The following is a 21,826-nucleotide window of genomic DNA, read 5'->3' on the forward strand; positions in this document are numbered from 1 at the left end:
ACACTGCTGTCAGGGCGGGGCACAGCTGAAGGCCTGCATCTCTCAGGGTTGCCTAACTGTTCCCTGATTCAGTCATCTAGAGAGCAAACACACAGTCATTCCCCGGTTTCCTACTGACATCACAGCGGAAGTCTGAATCCCGCGCGTCACCGTCACCCAGTTTCTGAGGCAACGAATCACTGGCACAGAAGCTTCTGGTGGCGGGTTTCCGGAGATCCCGGCGAACTACAATGTCCCTCACCAGAATTTGATGAGGCAGAGTCTCTGCATCTGGTCCCTGCCTGGGCTGGGCTCCAACATCCACAGAAGCACCCCAGCCGGGGAGCTTGGGAGTCACCACACACAGTCTGCTCTCTGCTCTGTGCTCCTCAGTCCCACAGACCCCTCCAAATCACGGGAGCTGGATGCAATGGAGCCCCGGCCACCTGTAGTCTCACTCCAGGTCAGAATCGCTGTTCTCTGAGGAGGAGGAAACCTGAAGGTCCTCATAGAGGACACTCAGGGGGACAGCAACACAGGGAGCCTCAGACTTCTCTGAGACATGAGGGCTGTGAGCGAGGAAGGCTCCCGGCTTCTCAGGAGAGGGAAACGAGGGAGCTGTCAGGAGGCTGGAGCTCCACCATCCGTTTTCCAGTCTCCAGAAGAGCATTCTGAGAGGCTGGGCCCCATCGTGGCTGGCCGCTGGGTGATGGGACATGGTGCAGGCCTGGGCAGTAGGCAGGCAAGGTCTGCTGTGCAGAGGCTGCCGGTTGGTGCTGGGCACCTGGGCGGGTGTCCCCCTGCTCATCTGGGGAGACGGACTTGGTCTGAGTTCGGTTGCAGCTGGCGGAGGTTGGAGAGTCTCCGGGACCCCCAGCTCACCTCCCTGGAGGGCATTTTCGGGCATCTGGAAGGAACCCATTCTCGGTTTCTTGGGGAAGTTCAGGCAAGCCTGAGTCGGAGTCTGGGCAGCTCTCTTGGCTCCTGGCCTGAAACTGAGATTGGAGCCGAGGCCCAAGCTGTGTGTGTCGGCTGGTGGGCAGGGCTGTGAGGTCACCGCAGCACGTTTGTCTTGTGCCTGGGGGCTGATGACCCGGATCAGGCCGTGGGGCTTGGAGGCAGCCTGGGGAACTTCTCGACTGCCACCCTGAGGCCTGCTGTGTGTCGGCTTCACCACGACGAGAGGCTCCGGGCCCTGCTGCCTGACTCCAGGCTGAGGGATGTCGGCCACAGCCCCTGTCTGTCGTTCCTTTGGTCGGAGACTTGACGAGGAGCTCGGACTGGCTTTTCTGAGGGGAGACAGTGAAGCCAAGACGGATACCGTGTCAGACATTTTCGTAGCTGAGCCATCAGTGAGGGCAGGGTCCACGCGTGGCCTCTTATTGGTTGTGTGGACCGGCATTGGCCTGCTTACAACCTGAAAGAAAGGAGACCACACACGTTAGAAGTTCGTCAGCATCGAGCCAATATGGAAATCAACCACATCCAAAGACAAGGTGCACACAGCAGGAAATTCTTAATACGGTATGGACAGGCGGTCCTTGGAAGTAGGAACAGATCCTTAACGTGAGTGCTGATCGGGACAAGACCCATGAAAAATGCACTCTTGAGCTATGATCTAAGAATACCATTTTTCTAAAGACTGTGTCTTGGGCATTCACTGGATCAAAGCGCCTCCACTCAGCCTTCCATGAAGTGGGACGGACTAATGCCCTTCTGAAGGCAGGTTGGTGGCTCAAGGGTTCCCAGGACGCCTTTTCTGAAAACATGCATGTTCCTAGGGTGAGCCTCCTCCATGTTTGGGGCCCCTGAGGGACTAATTTCCTCACGCTGCTAGGAAGATGTTGTTGACAGGCTTGCCATCATTGCACAGAAAGAAAGCAACAGGAAATATGGCATCTTCAGATGCCTTCACCTGGAATCAAATGGACCTGGAAGGATCGTGGAGTCCCTGACCCCAAGAAGGCAGGGAAGAAGGGTTCCCCGATCCCCTCACACACACGAGAACCTGAAAGAAAATCAACCAGAGTGACCTAGTGGAGCAAAGAACAGGGACCCATGGTGACACTCACCCTCAGATAAATCCAAGATTCCATGGATTCTTTTCGATTTGGCAGCTGCTTCTCTAAAGGTTTCCCAGAAAAGGTCTGGAAGGGAGCCTTCCTCTGCGGGTCTTGTTGCCTGCAGAAGAGAAAAAGTTCAGGCCATGTATCCGGTTTTCCCCAGGAGACAGGAAGAATTCAGTCTCTGGCCCAGTCCTGTTCTGTGTTTTGTGATAAATAAATGGAACTCTTATGCCCTTTCCACCTCTGCACCTTCCCTCATGTGCCAACCTTCCCATTCTCCCAGTGGCCTTCTTGGCTTCCCAAGTAAGGACCAGTATTTGGATTCCATTGCTTTCCCCCCTGTCATGGGGAACCTGCACGAAGCTTCCCCACCTGACATCGTCCTCCCGCAGCTCGATATCAGGAACAAGTCTGTTAATTATTATTATTATTAAATATAATAGAAATTAATAGGAATCATCGATAATAATAATCATAATAAAGATAGTAAAAATTAATACTGGTTTAAAATGTTAACGATTAGTATTAATAATTAATAGCAATATCACTGTTAGTAATTAATGATATCAGCAATTAATGTTACTTAAGTCAATACTAAGTGATGTTGGTTATAAAATAATGATTAATTTTATGAACTACTAGCATTGCTAAGTGACTTTAATATTAATAATTAATTTTAAGCATGCATAATCATATATTTAAAATAATTATCCATAATTAGTAATGGTATCCTATTAATTATTAGTATCATCAATAATTGTTAAAATCAGTCATTGATGTTTAATAATTAATCATATTATTACTCTTAATACTGCAGTGTGTATACGGCTACCTGTGATGTCTTTCCTAATATCAGAGAGGGAGAGCATGGTTTTAGTTTTAATATCACAATAAGTGTACACTCACCCTGTGATGCTACACTAATATTCAGTGTAGTAGAGTATGACATAACTCCCAACATAGCAATGAATAGATAGCCACCCGGTGATATAGCTCCTAATATTCACGGAATATGCGTATGATATTACTCCCAGTATCGCAGGGAGGGTACAGTTCTTCTGTGTTATGATTCTTAATATCTGGAGGGGGAGAGGATGATAATAATTCCAGTGTTGCAGGCTGTGTTCACCGGCCCTGTGACATTGTTATTAATATCTTGGAAGGGAGAGGATATTACTCCCAATGTGGCAGGGGGTGTACATCCACCCTGTGATATTCTTCTTTATATTCCAAGGCCGAGAGATTGATATTACTCCTAGTATCACAGACACTGTATACCCCCATGTTTTTAATCCCTGTGATATTGGGAGTAGTATCATCCTCTCCCTGGTGGAAATTAGGAACAGTATCACCAGGGGCGTGTACACTCCATGCGATATTGAAAGTAATATCATCCTCTCCCATCCTGGATCATAGGAACAACATCACTGGGTGGTGTACACTTTCTGTGATATTGGGAGTAACATCATCATCTGTGCCTTGGATTATTAAGGACAATATCACGGGTGGACATGTGTACATCTTCTGCAATATTGGGAATAATATTATCCTCTCTCCCCCTGCATACTAGGAAAGATATCACAGAGTGGGTGTTCACCTCCTGCGATATGGGCATTAAAACCATCTTCTCCTGTTCTGGATATCAGGAAGAGTATCACACGGAGGTGTACAGTGTCTGCGATACTGGGAGTAATATCAACCTCTCGGCCTTGGAATATTAAGAAGAATATCACAGGGTGGATGTACATCCTCTGCCATATTGGAAGTAATATCAGCCTCTCCTCTCCATGGATATTAGGAACAATATCCCAGGCTGGGTGTACGCCTCCTGCTCTACGGGGAGTCATATCATCCTCTCCCTTCCAGGATATAAATAACAATATCACAGGGTGGGTGAACACAGCCTGCGATACTGGAATTATTATCATCCTCTCCCCTTCTGGATACTAGGAACCATATCACAGAAGAGCTGTACCCTCCCTGCAATATTGGGAGTAATATCATAGGCTTCTTCCTTGAATATTAAGAGCAATATCACTGGGTGGCTTTCCATTCATTGCTATGTTGGGAGTCATGTCATACTCTACCCCCTAGATATTAGCATCAGTGGCACAGGGTGAGTGCACACCTACTATGATATTAAAACTAAAATCATTCTCTCCGTCCCTGGATATTAGGAACAACATCACAGGTAGGTGTACACCCCCTGCAGTATTAGGAATAATAATATGATTAATTATTAAACATCTATGTCGATTTTAATAATTATCAATGACACTATTAATAGGATACCATTATTAATTATGGATAATTATTTTAAATATATGATTATGGACGCTTGAAAATAATTAGTAATATTAATGTCATTTAACAATATTATTAGTTCTTAATATTAATTATTATTTTATTACCTACATCACTTAGTATTGATTTAAGTAACATTAATTGCTGACATCATTTTATTGTTAATAGTGATATTATGATGGTTATACTAATCATTAATATTTTTTACCAGTATTAATTTATACTATATTGTGATTATTAATATCGATGATTGCTATTAATTTTTACTATATTTATTAATATTAATAATTAATAGACTTGTTCCTGATAACCAGCTGGGAGAGGATGATATTATTCCCAATATTGAAGAAAGTGTACACCCCTCTATGATGTTATTCCTAATAGCCAGGGGATAGAGGATGACATTATTGAAACTATCACAGTGGGTGTCCATCCCTTCAGTATCTTGTTCCTTCTATCCTGAGTGAGAGAGGATGATATGACTCCCAATATCACAAGAAGTGTACAACCACCTGTAATATAGTTCCTAACATCTAGGTGGGGAGAGAATGATATTACTGACCATATCACAGGAGTGGTGAAACCCCTTCAATATTTTGCCTATGATCCTGAGGGGAGAGGATGATATTACTCCCAATATCAAAGAAGGCGTACACCCCCCTGTGACACTACGCCCAATATCCCAGGGGATGTACACCAACCTTGGGATATTGTTCCTTATATCGAGAGGGGGAGAAGATGCTATTGCTCCCAATAACGCAGGGGCTGGGGCTGTACACCCCTCCTGTGTTATTGTTCTTAATATCCGGAAGAGAGGATGATACTACACCCAATATCGCAGGGGGTGTACACCCACCCAGTGATGTTGTTCTTAATGTACTCCACATCCCACCACCAGGGATATCATTCCTAATATCCAGGGGAAGAGAGGATAACATTATGCCCAATATCGCAGGGGAGTATACACACCCTCTGTGATGTTGTTTCTAGTATCCAAAGGTAGATACGATGATGTTACTGGCCATATCGCAGGGGGTGTACACCCTTTTGTGATATTGTTTTTGACATTCAGTGGGGGAGAGGATAACATTAATCCCAATATCGCAGAAGGCATACAGACCCCTGTTATGTAGTCCTAACGTACAGGGGAAAGGGAAGAATATTACTCTCAACATTGCAGGACGTGTAACCACCCTGCCCCCCGTATATTGTTCCTAATATGCAGCGAGGTGGAGGCTGAGAGTACTACCAATATCCCAGAAGGTGCACACACACCTGTGATATAGTTCCTAATATCTAGCGGGAAAGAGGCTGATTTTACTTTCAATATCGCAGAGGGTGTACACCGCCCCCAGCGCCGGGGTATCATTCCTAATATGCAGACGGGAAGAAGATGATATGGCTGACAATATCGAAGGGGGTGGACACCTCTTGTCTGATATGGTTCCTGATATCCAGGGGGTAAGTGGTTGATATTACTCCCAATAAAGTAGGAACCGTACAGCCACCCTGGGATTTTGTCCTCAATAACAACAGGGGAGAGGTGATATTACTACCAACATTGCAAGGGGTGTACACCCTCCTGTGATATTGTTTCTCATATCCAGGAAAGGAGAAGATGGCATTAGTACCAATATTGAAGGGATGGACACACCCTATGGAATATTGTTCTAAAGTTACAGGTTGAAAGAGGATGAGATTCCATCCAATATAACAAGGAGTGTACACCCCACCTGTGATATGAGTAGTAAAACCTAGAAGAAGAGAGAATGACATTGCTTCCAAAAACACACAGATTGTACACCCACCCTGTGATATTGTTCCTGTCATCTAAAGGAAGAGATGATGATACTACTCCCACTACCGGAGAAGGTACACACCCGCTGTGATATTGTTCCTCATGACTTGTGGGGGAGAGCATGATATTACTTCCAGTATGACAGTGGCTTGACACCCAGTCTGTGATACTGCTCCTAATTTCCAGTAGGTAAAGTATGATGTTCCAGCCAAGAAGTAGTGGCTATACTGCCACCCTGTGATATTTCTCCAAATATTCAGGGAAACACAGGACGACATTATCCCAAATCTCCCAAAAAGTGTACACTCATTGTGTGATATGGTTCCTAATATCCGGAGGTGCAGAGGATGGTATTCGTTCTCCTATCGCAGGCTGTTTACACACAACCTTTGAAATTGTTCGTAATATCCTGAAAAAAAGAGACTGCTAAGAATGGACACACATTGCAGGAGGGATATGGGGAGTAATAGCATCCCCCTCTCCCCACTGGCTATTACGATCCACATCGCAGGGCAGTGCAGGACACCAGCCCTGCCCCAAACTTGACCCAGACATTGAGTGTCATGGGACCACCTCAGGGTGGGTGGAAGCTCAGCTCTAAGGTATCCTTGCTGCCAAAGACCAACAGTTCCTACTAGTTTCAGTCTGGCCACAGGGTCTCTGTTGGTGAGACAGGTGACTATGAGGCAGACACCCTGAAATCTAGCACGACAGAGCTCAACGTCCCATGAGAGGCACCATAACACACAGACTTTGCAGACATACTAGCGAAGGCCACAGCAGGCCCTGAGTGAGGAACAAACTGACCAAGATCCTGGGGTTCTGCCACACAACCCTTAAACCAGGGACTGGAAACTGTTTCCCTAAAGAGCTAGGAGTCGGTATTTTCAGCTTTGCCAACTGACCTTTGCCTCAAGGATGCAACTCTGCCATGGCTGCACAACAGCAGCCTTCTGCAGGTGGCCTGTGAAGAGATGGGCATGACTGCACCCCCATCAAACTTTACTTATGGACATGGAAACTTCTCAGTGTCATGAAGTGTTATTTTTTTTATTTGTTCAACCAGTTGGAAATGTAAAATCCATTCTTGATTCACAGGCGACAAGAGCAGGCAGGGACAGGCCGCCCCTTGCCGACCTCTGGAATGAGCTTACAGAAGGAAATGACAGGCTGGGCCAGCGCGGCCTCCTCACAGCAGATTCGCTGCAGGAGGGTCCTTCGTAGCAACCACTTCTCATCCTTCGTCTTGGCTTCAAGTGCAGTTCAGGTGGAGAAAGAGAGAACAGAACCGGCCTCAGCAAGAAGAAGGGAGATGCAGGGTCAAGCAGCCGTGTGGATCCATCACACTCAACATTCACACCAAGCGGAGCACAGGCAGGGCCAGCCCGGTGGGGGGAGAAGTGAAGGCTCTCTGGGGTGGGGGACCTCTGGGTGGGCAAGATTCTCTACCTAAAACTCAAATAGAAGATCTACACAGCAGTAGTTACAGAAAACACACACTAACAAAAAGGCCAAAATAAAAATAGGACACGAAGTTTGGACAACCGGGTCTCACAAGCCAGTAGGTAAGAAAGCCCAGAAGGGCCCACCAGAGGCGCTGGGGGTGGGTTCCTGCCTGCAGGGGGCCTGGGACACCCCATTCCCACAGAGGAGGACCCAAGCTTTGGGGAGGAAGCTGTCAGAGTCACCCAAAGAGCTGCTCAGAGCTGGAGCCACAGAGCAGGGAAGGAGCCCTGGCCACGTCCCCATGTGCACTGAGGAGCTGGGGTGGGGGCATACCCCCAGGGGCCGATGCAAACAGTGGACCGCGGGCCCTCCTCCTGCCCAGAGGATGCTCGGCTCCCAAGGGACCACCAAGGCCTGGAACCCAGGGACACACCACCTGACCATCATGCCCAGGCCTCCTGGACAAGGCAATGTCCAGTACAGGCAGGCAGTCTGGACTTGGGGCCAGTACAGGGGTGGATGGTCCTGCTAGGCAGGCAGGACTCCTTCTCCCTACCAGCTGGGCTGATTGCACTGTAGTTTCGGTTCTGGCAACATATTGTTGCCCAACTTGGCCACACCAGTCCCTGGCTCCCTGGCTAGGCCCAGTGCTGTCCAACCTACCTACACAGGCCCCACACACCCAGTGCCCACCAGGCTCTGTCAGCCAGGAGGACCCATGCTCATCCCCTGAGGTATCCGTGGGAGCCTGCATCCCACAGGGACACACAGCTCAGGGCCAACCTCTATGGGGGCCTCTTGGTTGTGGTGGTAGGTGTTGGGCGTAATTGACCTCCAGCCCTCCCATCCTGTACACTGTGTTTTATGGGGATCATTCAGTCCTGGGAGCTTCCTGGGGACCCCAGAAGGAAGAGAACAGGGTGGTCATGGCAGCCTCAGCCCCAAGCTCTGGGCCAGAAGTTGATAACGACCAATTGAGAGCAACCACTGAATTCGATCCTCTTACACATACCCGCGAAGTTGGCGAAGAACTGAATGTCGACCATTGTATGGTTATCCAGCTTTTGAAGCCAATTGGAAAGCTGAAAAATCTTGATAAGCGGGTGCCTCATGAGCTGAGCAAATATTTTAAAAATCATCCTTTTGAAGTGTCATCTTCTCTTCTATGAAACAACATTGAACCATTTCTTGATCAGATTGTGACATGCCACGAAAAGTGGATTTCATCCAACAGCCAGCTCACTGGTTGGACTGAGAAGAAGCTCCAAACCACTTCCCAAAGTCAAACTTGTACCAAAAAAAGGTCATGGTCACGGTTTGGTGGTCAGCTGCCGGTCTTCTGATCCACTACACTTTTTGAATCCTGGTGAAATCATTACATCTGAGAAGTATGCCAAGTTAATCGATGAGATGCATGGAAAACTGCAGCACCTGGAGCTGGCACTGGTCAATATGAAGGGACCGGTTCTCCACAACGCGTGACCACATGTCATACAACCAGGACTTCAAAAGTTGAATAAACTGGGCTGTGAAGTTTTGTCTCATCTGCGATATTCATCTGACCTCTCGCCAACCAACTACCACTTCTTTAAGCATCTTGACAACTTTTTGCAGGGAAAACACTTACACAACCAGCAGAGTGCAGAAAATGCTTTCCAAGAGTTCATCGAACCCTGAAAGCATGGAATAAACAAGTTTATTTCTCTTTGGCAAAAATGTGTTCAATGTAATGGTTTCTTTTTGTTTTTTGTTTTTTTTTTTTTTTTTTAAAGACCTAGTCTCACTCTGTCGCCCAGGCCAGAGTGCAAAGGTGCAATCTCAGCTCACTGTAACCTCTGCCTCCTGGGTTCAAGAGATTCTCCTGCCTCAGCCTCTTGAGTAGCTGGGATTACAGGCACATGCCACCGCGCCCGGTTACTTTTTGTATTTTTAGTAGAGAGGGGATTTCACCATGTTGGTCAGGCTGGTCTCAAACTCCTGACCTCCTGATCCGCCCGCCTCAGCCTCCCAAAGTGCTGGGATTACAGGTGTAAGCCACTGTGCCCAGTCCATTGTAATGGGTTCTATTTTGATTAATAAAGATATGTTGCAGTCTAATTATAAAAATTTAAAATTCACGGTCCAAAACCACAATTACTTTGGCACCAACCTAATAATAGAAGAATTAAAAGAGGCCTTTATATTAGAAAGCCCATGGATGATAAAATAATAAAGAATATTACAATTTCCATAACGGCAAAGTTATAACTTAGACCAACTGAATGAATTAAAAGACACAACCTATTGATACTAAAACACAGGAGAAATAGGTTATCTAAATATATTGATATCTATTTTAAAAATGGAATCAGTACCTAATAACCTTACAGAAAACCTATATATTCCAAAAATCTGACATTCTGTCATGTTGTTCTAACTGGTGGGATTCGGGGATTTCCATTTTGATAAGAACATAGGTGAGTCGCACACACTTACTTTTACTGCTCATTGGTCAGGAAACCTATGTCCATTATAGGATACTGCAGAGCGATGCGTTTTGGAGAATTTAGGCAAGATAATATTATTTACAGAGTTAAAGGAAGGCAACCTGTTTTATGTACAGTAATTCCTCATAATATCACAGTGGATACCATATTTAAACTTTGGGGTATCCCCAGGTATAATTCTTATTTGAGCCACATGTGAATTTCAGACACGGAGGCTGCCCAACTTTGGTGGCTTTCAACAGATGTGGAAGTTAATTCACAACCTACTTTGTGGAGGCATAAAATTCAACGAGCACTCATTTAGCATTTTATTTGAAATATTATTTTTGTAAACTTTGTATTTCCAATTAGGTGAAATTTTAACCTGTTTCAGTTCTTATCCACTTTTTTTTTCCCCCTGAGACGGAGTCTTGCCCTCTCACCCAGACTGGAGTGCAGTGCATGGTCTTGATTCACTTCAACCTCCGCCTCCCAAGTTCCAGCAATTCTCCTGCATCAGCCTCCCAAGTGACTGGGATTACAGGTGCCCACCACCATGCATGGCTACTTTTTGTATTTTTAATAGAGATGTGGCTTCCCCATGTTGGTCAGGCTGGTCTTGAACCCCTGACCTTGTGATCTGCCCCCCTCAGCCTCCCAGAGTACTCGGATTACAGGCCTGAGCCACCGTGCTTGGCCTCTCCACTCTTTTTAGGCAGAGGGGAGCAAGGTTTGCTTTAAGTTAGGAGGGACTCCTGTGTACCCAATCCATTTGTGTAAATTTCTTCTTTCAGAGTTATTCAAATCAGCATCACCATTGTTAAAGGCCTCCCACATGGTAATAATTGTGCTACAGGGTTTTTCGAACATGAAGTTTATGTTTGGCTGAATTAACCTCCTTGCTGTGGCACAAGGGGGCCATAGGTGTTTTCACCAATTATGAAGCGGGTTCACTGTGCAATGGCTATCAACTTTTCTGAGTACAATGAGACCAAACACATTCATACATAAATTCCATGAAGTGAATTTATTACTTACAAATAGCAAACAAAAGACAACAGAAGTCCAGGATTCAATATGAACCGCTACCACAAGATCAGGAAGGCTATCCAGAGCAGATGGATGGAGTTTTGACTGTAAATGCTTCACTTGCACTACAACTGAGGGACCCCAGAAAGCAGCTCATCTTGGGTTTTCTCCTACGATGTGGTTTGCTGGACACAAGCGTTAAAGGCCGTTCTGTTTCGAGCAGGGACTCTAACAGAGCCTGGGCTGTTCTGACCAATGTCACCAGATTATCAGGATATTGCATTCCCAGCATATCATACAGTTATCTTGAGAACTACCAGTAGGAAAGGGAGGAAAATGGCCCTGCACCCTTCAAACTGAAGGATCAGGATATTTGTTGTGACAGAGGCACAGACAGTAGCGACAGAGTGTTCTTGTGAGCCATCTACTAGTTCTCTTGACCAGAGCGTGGCACCTGACTGCTTTTCTTTTTCCTTTCAATGGAAACTGTTTCAGAATATTTTGAATATTTTTAATTTCTACATCTAGAGTTGAGGCACACGATCGCTGGCAGTGTAGACTCTCTGTATAGTTACAGGAAAGAGTTCAGGAGCCCATCAAGCCACATTGGAGGAGACCACCTAATCCTCCAGAGACTGTCACTCCATCTTCCTGGGGTTAGCTCCACATGCAGTAAGGCCATTATGTCTAAGGCCAGCAAGACTTGCAATCCGAAGATTCAACTTTTGACATGCTGATAAACAGCAGTGATAAGAAAAGCCCACACACTGGCTAGGAATTTTTCAATGCAAGCAGCTGAGATGCTTCTTCATATGCTTCGATAGTGGCTAATATCAAACTCTTTCTTCCCATTTTCATTACTCATCAGTGACTGAACCATGAGGCACCATGGATGTACACCTGATCAGGAGGGTGTAGCGGACAGTGGCAAGGGGAGCAGCAGCACAAGAAACAAACAAGGCCACTACTTCTGCCTACATAATAACTATTGATTGGAGTGTACAATAATTAATAATGTTCACATGGCTGCCCTCAACATACAGAGATGGTGACCAGAGTAGATGCAGGGACTACAGAGATACAGCCGGATTCTTGCTAATTAGGACATAAGTGTCGGCTTATGTGCTGTGCTTCCATGCATTAATAATCCAGGGCCTCAAAACCGCTTGCTAAGCACAGGTCAAATGTCATGCTGGGGTGCAATTAAACATTCATGTCTAGGAGATGAGAGCGTTTTAGTGTGGGAGAAGATGACAACACCTGAAGAAAACAAAACACTGTGCAGACCAAACGGAAGGCCCATCATCAGCTCATGGTTCTGACTCAGGTGACTGCTGATGTGTTACGGAACCATCAGCCGACAGCAGGTAGGTCAAGTTGAGCAGGTGTCCTTCATGAGGGCTGGTCCATTCCATTTGTGTTGTCAATTGTTTCAATACCGTCTCATGCACCCCACTGGTGAGGAAGGAATTCGCACCCTACTTTTACTGGCACCGTTAAACACATAACATCTCCTACTAAACAGAAAAACCAGTCATCAGTTATTAATTACATATAGGAGAATGGTGTAAGTTCCCACAGGCCCAAACACGGATTAACTTGGGAGCAGAGAGTGGTATCACATTAAAAAAAGTGAGGAATTTCCTTTTTTTTTTTTTTTTTTTGAGACAGAATCTCGCTCTATCACCCTTGCTGGAGTGCAGTGGTGTGATCTCGGCTCGCTGCAAGCTCTGTCTCCCGGGTTCATGCCCTTCTCCTGCCTCAGCCTCCCTAGAAGCTGGGACTACAGGCACCCACCACCACGCGCGGCTAATTTTTTGCATTTTTAGTAGCGACGGGGTTTCACCGTGTTAGCCAGGATGGTCTCGATCTCCTGACCTTGTGATTCACCCCCCTCGGTCTCCCTAAGTGCTGGGATTACTGGCGTGAGCCACCGCGCCAGGCCGAGGATGTTCCTTTGTTCCTACAGGAGTACGTGATTGCTTTGTCTGTTGGCTGGTAGGGAACTGAATCATGATACACTGACTGGTAAGACTGTAATACTCTAAAATACAATATATAAACCATCATACCATAATGGTGTAATACGATCTACTACAATACCAAAGGCATCGATGAAAAGCCCAACGCTATCATATGTGACTGAGAGACTGAATGCTTCCTCCCTCAGATTGGTTACAACATATCCTCCTATCACAGTCCTCTCTCCTTCATTCAAAGTGAACGATCCAAATAACAGACAGAAATAATAAAGAATAAAGGGCAACAGATGCAAAGAACTCACAAGATGATACTCTATGGTAAACTTTATGTACTTAGGAATTAATACCAACTCAGTATTAGCAAAAAATAAACATCTTTACATCAAGAGTAGTTTTTCCTTTAACAAGGAAAGGTGGAATGTGTATAATGAACAAGGGATAATCAAAATTTTCCAAATGAGGCTAGTAAGACTATCCCAACAATTGACAATCATTATTCACTGGTCCATTAATCACAGGGCAATACATACAAATGAAACTTACCTGTCCAGGTGTGGTGGCTCATGCTTGTAATCCCAGCATGTTGGGCGGCCGAGGAGGGCAAATCATGAGGTCAGGAGTTCAAGACCAGCCTAGCCAACATGGCGAAACCCTGTCTCCACTAAAAATACAAAGAATTAGCTGGACGTAGTGGTGGGCGCTTGTAGTCCCAGGTACTCAGGAGGCTGAGACAGGAGAATCGCTTAAACCCAGGAGGTGGAGGTTGCAGTGAGCTGAGATCGCACCACTGCACTCCAACCTGGGCAACAGAGTGAGACTCCATCTCAAAAAAAAGATAATAATGAAACAAAAAAATTAAACTTACCTCCATGTTAGAAAAACATCAAAATTCAACCATGAATACAGCATATTATCAAATGAATAGACAAAAATTCTACCAACAAACTTAATATCATTATCTATGAAACTCAAGTACTACTGCTTAAAGAGCATTTACAAAACTCTCACCTCAAGGTTTCCCTGCAAAACAAGGTGAAATGCATTCTCAAGACTCTTTAAGAATGAGTCACGGAAAAAACAATATACTTGTAACTTGTGTAACATTTCATACATTTTTTCAAGCACTACACGATAACTAATTTGCATTAGGCTTTCCAAATTAGAAAAGCTTCACTTATAGAACTTCTTTCCTGTGGGAGTTTTCACATGACGTTTCAAGTAAATGTGAAAACTGAAAATATTCTTGCAGTTTCTAAACTATTAGAGTTTTAATCCTGTGTACGTTCTTGTATTTACAAGGTCCAGCCAGCTATAGTGTGCATTTTCATTTGTCCTTGAGTGAGGATGAGAGAAATGAAACATTCCCAGATTCTGGACATTCATAGGGTTTTTCTCAGGAATGAGCTGATGTCTTCAAATGGAACTAACACAACTGAAGGCCTTACCACAAATTTAGATTCAAAAGGCTTTTCTCCACTCTGAGTCCTCCCAAATCTTCAAAAACAGGAAAATCTGAAGGCTTGGCCACATTTCCTACATTCTTAAGGTTTCTCTGCAGTGTTAGCCTTTTCATGTTTATGAGGGAATGGGAAAGAGTAAATGTTTTACCACATTTCTTACATTCAAGGGGCTTTATTTATTTGTTTGTTTATTTTGAGATGGATTCTCACTCTGTCGCCAAGCTGGAGTGCAGTGGCACAGTCTCGGCTCACTGAAACCTCCACCTCCTGAGTTCAAGTGATTCTCCTGCCTCAGCCTCCTGAGAAGCTGGGATTACAACCATATGCTACCACACCCAGCTACTTTTTGTATTTTTAGTAGAGACGAGGTTTCACCATGTTGGCCAGGATGGTTTCGATCTCCTGATCTCGTGATCCGCATGCACAGGGCTTTCCCCAACCCAACGTTGCTTTTTATGTCCTTGAAAAAGAACTAAAACAACTGAAATGTGCCACCATGCCCAGCTAATTATTTTCATTTATTTGTTTTGAGACGGAGTCTCGCTCTGTCGCCCAAGCTGGTGTGCACTGGTGCGATCTCGGCTCACTGCAAGCTCTGCCTCCTGGGTTCGCGCCATTCTCCTGCCTCAGTCTCCCGAGTAACTGGTGTTAGCCACCGTGCCTGGCATTATTTTATTTTTTCTAGAGACAGGGTTTCACCTTGATGCCCAGGTTGTTTCACGCTGTTTTAATCCGGGCTGGTTATGAACTCCTGGGCTCAAGCAATACACATTCCTTGGCCTCCCAAAGTGCTGGGATTATAGGCTGAGTCACTACACCCAGCCTCTATATCATGACTTCTTTCATGGCGAGTAAGATGACTGGAACGAATGTAGGCTTTACCGCATCTCTTACATTCATAGGATTTTTCTCCAGTATGAATTCTTTCGTGGAGGTGAAGGGAACTGAGACGACTGAAGGCTTGGTCACATGGTTTACATTCATAGGCTTTCTCTCCAGTATGAGTACTTCTATGGTTACAAAGGGAACTCAAATGACTAAAGACTTTGCCACATTGTTTACATTCATAGGGTCTCTCTCCACTATGAATGCTTCCATGGTCACGAAGGGAAGTGGAACAGCTGAAGGCTTTATCACATTTGGTACATGTATAGGGTCTTTCTCCAGTGTGAGTCCTTTCACGCGTCTTAAAAGAACAAGAAAATCTGAATGTTTTCCACATTCCTTACATTCGTAGGGTTTCTCTCTAGTGTGAGTTTGTTCATGTATTAGACAACAACCGGAAACAGTGAACGCTTTACCACATTGTTTACATTTATAGGGTTTTTCTCCTGTGTGAGTTCTCTGATGTCTTTCAAATGAATTGAGAAAATAAAAAGCTTTCCCACATATCGTACATTTATAACTGGATTTCCACTGTGCATTATCATGTGTCTTCTAACACCTGGAACAGAAATGAAGAGTTTCCCACACTGTTCACATTTATAGTGCTTCTCTCCATATGGTTTGTATCCTGAGTGAGCTAAGATGTGCCTATTAAGGAGAGAATGACGTACAAAGACTTTTCCACAAATACTTCATTCACATTGTTTTAATCCAGCAGAAATGTTCTCATTCAGATCAAGCATTGGAATTTGGCTGACAACAGTCCATACTGACTACCGTCTTTGCTTTCACACAGTCTCTGTATCATATGATTTCTGTAAAAACAAATGTAAAGCACATAATTATTGCTTGGTTTAATAACTTTCTACTTACTAATAGGTCTTGGACTTACACTGCTACCAATACCAAGGAAAATGCTTTTTTTTTTTTTGCCATGACTGAATTATTTGAAAGTAAATGGGTTACTACTGAAAACACAGCTACCACTTGCATGGCTATGACCAAATTAGTAACATTCATGTACACAATTTTGTAGTACTATTTTCAAGTAAACTGTTTTCCAAACACTGACTGCTACACTGAAGTACATTGCATTTCGGGTGAAATTTTTCTAAAAAGAAATAAATTTCAAGTGACTCTCATTTGTTTTGATTGCTTGTTTTTAAGTTCATGACAAGCTAAGATTCCTTCAGAGGACTTTATTTCCTCTTCTCAGTGCAAGTTATCTTATATCTTTCCCAGGTTTTTTGAAGTGATCTTCAATATTCTGGTCTTTCCATTTGTTTCCTAAAATACAGACCCACAAAATTATCATGAATTATTACAAACTATAGAAACATTACTAGATTTAATGTTCATTGTACACAGTGCCCATGCCTGATTTCTTCACCAAATCATTCCCTTGCCACATTCCAAATCACAAATAGCACTGATGATAGGGAAATAATTCTGTAATTAAGTGAAATGTTTTGTCATTCTCAGCTACAGAAACCGGGTTCCTGCAAGTTTCCTGCATCACTTCTCTGCAGAGAATCTTCTGAGAAGAATCTAGCAAAGCCCATTCCTCCTGGGTACAGTTCACAGCCACATCCTCAAAAGCCATGGAGTCCTAGAACATTCCACACATGGGGATAGAAGGATGGGTGAGACTGACAGCACTGGGAATCTGTACTCAATCCATAAGCTGTTTGCATGATTCTAAAATTTCCAAGCATTTATTTTGTGCCTTGATTGTCAGAACTCTTACTCTGTTCACACATACTCCCTCCCATACAGCAGTACTAATGCTAGAATCTAACTATTCAAAAAGGCAACAGCAAAGTAGAAACACCCATCTTATTAGAGAATCCAGGGAGTAAGATGTGCTGCTAGGAGTTACCTTTTAACTTCACTTTGTACATTTCTAGTATCTGTCATAATAAAGTCCTACCTGATGTGCATAAGGGAGTTAATATTATCAGTCCTGAGACTACTTATTCTTAAAAACGTCTGCTCGCAAAGTTCCATCTTTGTATTAGTAACTTACATTTTGAAAGGGATTCCACCAACCCTAATAAGAATGACTCACTGCATGTAAATGGCTTATGCAATGTATTTGCCAAAACTTTTTCTGCTGAAGGTCTATTATTTTGTGTCACTGCAGTGGTGCTTAGGGAACCAGACACCAAAACACTGTCTGAACACTAAGTGTTCAATGAGTTTCCCTGGTAGACAATATTTTACACGTGCTGTCACTTGTTAACTGGGGAGTTGAGCCCATTCCATGTGATTACACCAAGACAGAGTAGGCTCGTTAAATTTAATTGAGTAGTAAATAAAACCAATAATTGATATTTGACAATACTAATAGAACAATTTTAAAAATTTCTATTGCACAATGTCAAGGCAGAAAAGAATAAGAGGAAATACGACACACGTTTTTTAAAATGACATTAATGTCAACACTTCCAGATGCTATTCCTATGAAATCACATAAATTCCCAAATCAGGTTGTTTTTAGGCAAGAAAAACTACTTTTTCACACGTAGTAAAAATGACAAATGTCTAATGATTTTTAGCCATCTAAAAAAAGAGTGATGGCTTGTCTAACATACTTCTAAGATTTTCAAACGAAAATATTCAGGACAGCACAGTATTAGCAGAGAGATGAGCAAGCAGACCAAGGGAAAAGAAAGTCTTAATGACCCAGCATTTATATGGAAAATTAAGGAATGATAGAGTAGGCACCGTAGAATAGAAAAAGAAATCACATGCACTTTAAAATATGAGGCAAACCAGGCTGGCATCTACTTGGGAAAATGCATTGCATTCTTCTCTATTCCGTGAGCCATAATCAACTTATTATACATTCAAATATGGAAGATAAAACCAGAACACTTTCAGAAGTTACAGGAAGATTTTTTTTTATGAAGGATTAGGCAGAATTTCTTTTATGTAAGAAAACAGTGATAAAGGAACAGACAAACTCAAACATATTAAAATTTAGGGAATAAAAAGAAAATACAATGGGCAGGGCATGGTGGCTCATGCCTGTAATCCCAGCAGCTTGGGAGGCTGAGGAGGGCGATCACCTGAGGTCAGGAGGTTGAGATCAGCCTGGCCAACATATCAAAACCCCGTCTTTCTGTTGTTTGTTTGTTTGTTTTTTGAGACGGAGTCTCACATTGTCGCTTGGGCTGGGGTGCAGTGGCAACATCTTGGCTCACTGCAACCTCCACCTCCCGGGTTCAAGCAATTCTCTTGCCTCAGCCTCCCGAGTAGCTGGGATTACAGATGCCTGCCACCAGGCTCAGCTAATTTTTTTGTATATTTTGTAGAGACAGGGTTTCACCATATTGGTCAAGCTGCTCTGGTACTCCTGACCTCATGATCGGCCCACCTTGGCCTCCCAAAGGGCTGGGATTACAGACCTGAGCCACTGTGTCAGGCCTAAAACCCCCTGTTTACTAAAAATACAAAAATTTGCTGGGTGTGGTAGTGGGTGCCTATAATCTCAGTTACTCGGGAGGCTGACATAGGAGAATCACTTGAACCCGGGAGGTGGCGGTTGCAGTAAGCAGAGATGGCGCCACTGCACTTCAGCCGGGCTACAGAGCAAGACAGTGTCTCCAAAAACAAAACAAAACAAAACAAAACCCTCGAATATCCAGATAAGAGGATACAGATGTGTCCACTGTCATTAATTCTTCACCATGCTACAAGAGGGAAACTGACATTTTGGTGAATCTTTGTAAATCATCAATTTATCTATCACACTTTTATTTCACCAGTAACATTGATAAAGCTAAGTCCTACAATTCCATTTGAAATTACCCTTAAAAAGAACAGACCTTTAAAACTTACTACACTCACTCTGGGGAAGAAATAAATACGAATTTTTAGCAAATAAAATACACCATTTTACCTTGCCTCTTTGGAAATAGTATGTTTATCTTTCAAACTGTACTGATAAAATGTATCTTACAGTCAATGAAAAACTGAAACTCAAATCAGCGGACAAGCCTTTTCAAGGTAACAAACTCAGGGAGAGGCAGTGCTGACTCCAACACAGAGCTTTCTAAGTGTCATGGCAGGCCATTCTATCCCTCGGGACACCCATCCTGTTCAGTAAAGTGCTCAGTGACCACCTAGGAGGCACTGGCACTGCTCTTTGTCCTCCTGTGCGCCTTCAGTGCATTTTCATGTTCAGGTTGTTGCACATCCTCTCTGGGGTGGGTTTTCCTTGTCCTTTGGGACAGTTTTTCTCTCTTCACAAGTCTGAGACAATCTAGAGAGCAGAAATCATTTCTACCTTTTCCTCTCAATATCAGTATCCCACTGGCAGACCATCAATGTGTCTCCGAGGAATAAAAGCTCCGGCTGGAGGAACAGTTTTAATGACCTAACTTTAATGACATTACGTTGAATTGTCCATTCATTTTAATGTCCTAAAATTTTAATAATCCCAAGGGGTCACCATTTTAGATAAAACTATACCAAGAGATTCCTCCAAGGCCAAGAGCATCCAGCTACTCCCCTGAGCGACTCTACCCCCTACCTCAGGCTGTCCTTGGCGATGAGATGACCCCGGGGCTGATACTCACTAGACCCTCCAATAGACATGGCCACTGTGGGATCCTGGGTCATCCCCAGACAGTTTTAAAATTCCAGGACTAGAGAAAGACAGGAGGGTGGCTGAGGACACAACACCCTGTAAAGTTTTCACGGAGGGACCTCAACCTAAAGACATTTTGGTAATATGTACACTTAGGAAAGATGAAAAGAAGAGAGGCACAAAGATTTCTTTTACAGTAAAGTGTCAGATGACTTATTCTCCACTTTCCTCTCATGTAAAATGCTTGGAAACAGAAAAATATTTTGGCCAAGGTGGCCCACGCCTGTATTCCCAGCACTTTAGGAGGCCGAGGCGGGAGATCAATTAAGGTCAGGAGTTCAAAACCAACCTAGCCAATATGGCAAAACCCTGTCTCTACTAAAAATACAAAAATTAGTTGGACGTGGTAGTGGGTGCCTATAAGCCCAGCTACTTGGGAGGCTGAGGCAGGAGAATCGCTTGAACTCGGGAGTCAGAGGCTGCAGTGATCTGAGACTGCACCATTGTACTCCAGCCTGGCGACAGGGCAAGATTCCGTCTCAAAAAATATATATATATATGTATATATATAATATACATTTATAATTATTACATGTAGATAGTATTTGAAGTCATGGGACTGACTGTAGGTAGAAACAAGAGAAGGCAAGGAAGTTTGTATATTTATATGTAATTATATAAAATTAATATACATAATTATAATATATAAATATATCATATAGACTGGGCACAGTGGCTTACACCTGTAGTTCCAGCAATTTGGGAGGCCGAGATGGGCAGATCACCTGAGGTCAGGAGTTTGAGACTAGCCTGAGAACATGGAGAAACCCCATCTCTACTAAAGATACAAAAATTAGCCAGGTGTGGTGGTGCGTGCCTGTAATCCCAGCTACTCAGGAGACTGAGGCAGGAAAATCACTTGAACCCCGGAGGTGGAGGTTACGGTGAGCCAGATTGCGTCATTGCACTCCAGCCTGGGCGACAAGGGTTAAACTCTGTCTCAAAATAAATAAATAAATAAATAAAGCAAGAAATATGTATTTATGTCTAAATATATAATTACAATACATGTGTATATAAACATACATTTACTATAAATTTATTAATATATGAAATATGTTTATTTCTGAGATAGGGTCTGGCTCTGTCACCCAGGCTGGAGTGCAGTGGCACTATCATAGCTCATTGGAGCCTTGAACAGATGGCTCAAGGGGTCCTCCCACGTCAGCCTCCTGAGTGGCTAGGATTGGATGCACAAACCACCATGCGTAGCTAATTTTATTATTTTTTGTGGAGGCAGGGTCTTCCTTTTTTGCCTAAGCTGGTCTTGAACTCCTGGGCTCAAGTGATCTTCCTGCCTCAGGCTTCCAATATGTTAGACGTGGGCCACTGCATCTGGTCTAATGCATTTTTTAATTTGCGAGTTCATATTATTTGATATTTTTAAGTACTGAATGTGTTGAACAATCAACTTGCAGAATTCCTGAACAATGGATGGTCAGCTTTCATGTCCTGGTTCAAATCACCCCAGCACACCACGGCTAGAAACCTTTCAGCCAACTTCCAATTATGTCTCCCGGGGCAAGACAATGTCACTTGGCCGATCCCCACTAAGAGGGACTCTGGAAAGACAGGAAACTATTCTGTTCTCTATAATGGAACAGACTAGGGAGAAGGCAGCTGGGAGGGCCAGCTGGGTCCTCCAACCAGCAGTGTCCACCATCGACCCACTGCCCTAGAACTACACCGTGCTGGGCATTTGGGACACTGTTATGAGCAAGAGTTTCCATTTTTCTTCTCATGGGACCTTCATGCTAG

The 21,826-nt window shown here is 43.9% G+C and overlaps 2 protein-coding genes across 6 annotated transcripts in view; one reads left to right on the plus strand and one right to left on the minus strand.

Moving 5' to 3' along the window:
- Positions 1-21,826, plus strand: part of LOC139361231 (SH3 domain and tetratricopeptide repeat-containing protein 1-like) — a 112,597-nt gene that overhangs the window by 50,453 nt on the left and 40,318 nt on the right. The gene's annotated exons all lie outside the window — the stretch shown is intronic.
- On the minus strand, positions 368-20,040 carry LOC139361236 (protein FAM90A5-like). The gene is made up of 3 exons (XM_071089814.1): positions 19,952-20,040; positions 2,052-2,160; positions 368-1,396 (listed from the first exon to the last, which is right to left on the minus strand). The coding sequence occupies exons 1-3, from the start codon at positions 20,038-20,040 to the stop codon at positions 434-436; spliced, it is 1,161 nt and encodes a 386-aa protein (XP_070945915.1). The 3' UTR covers positions 368-433.

The sequence above is a fragment of the Macaca nemestrina genome, unplaced genomic scaffold (genome assembly GCF_043159975.1).
Source record: "Macaca nemestrina isolate mMacNem1 unplaced genomic scaffold, mMacNem.hap1 Scaffold_113, whole genome shotgun sequence".
Classification (NCBI taxonomy): Eukaryota; Metazoa; Chordata; class Mammalia; order Primates; family Cercopithecidae; genus Macaca; species Macaca nemestrina.

Excerpts from the sequence above, each read along its gene's own strand:
- LOC139361236 (XM_071089814.1), bottom strand. The coding sequence starts at position 20,040 with ATGACCCAGGATCCCACAGTGGCCATGTCTATTGGAGGGTCTAGTGAG. Across the intron at positions 2,161-19,951 it reads ATCGCCAAGGACAGCCTGAG|GCAACAAGACCCGCAGAGGA; the intron begins GTAGGGGGTAGA and ends TCTCTTCTGCAG. Across the intron at positions 1,397-2,051 it reads AATCTTGGATTTATCTGAGG|GTTGTAAGCAGGCCAATGCC; the intron begins GTGAGTGTCACC and ends CCTTTCTTTCAG.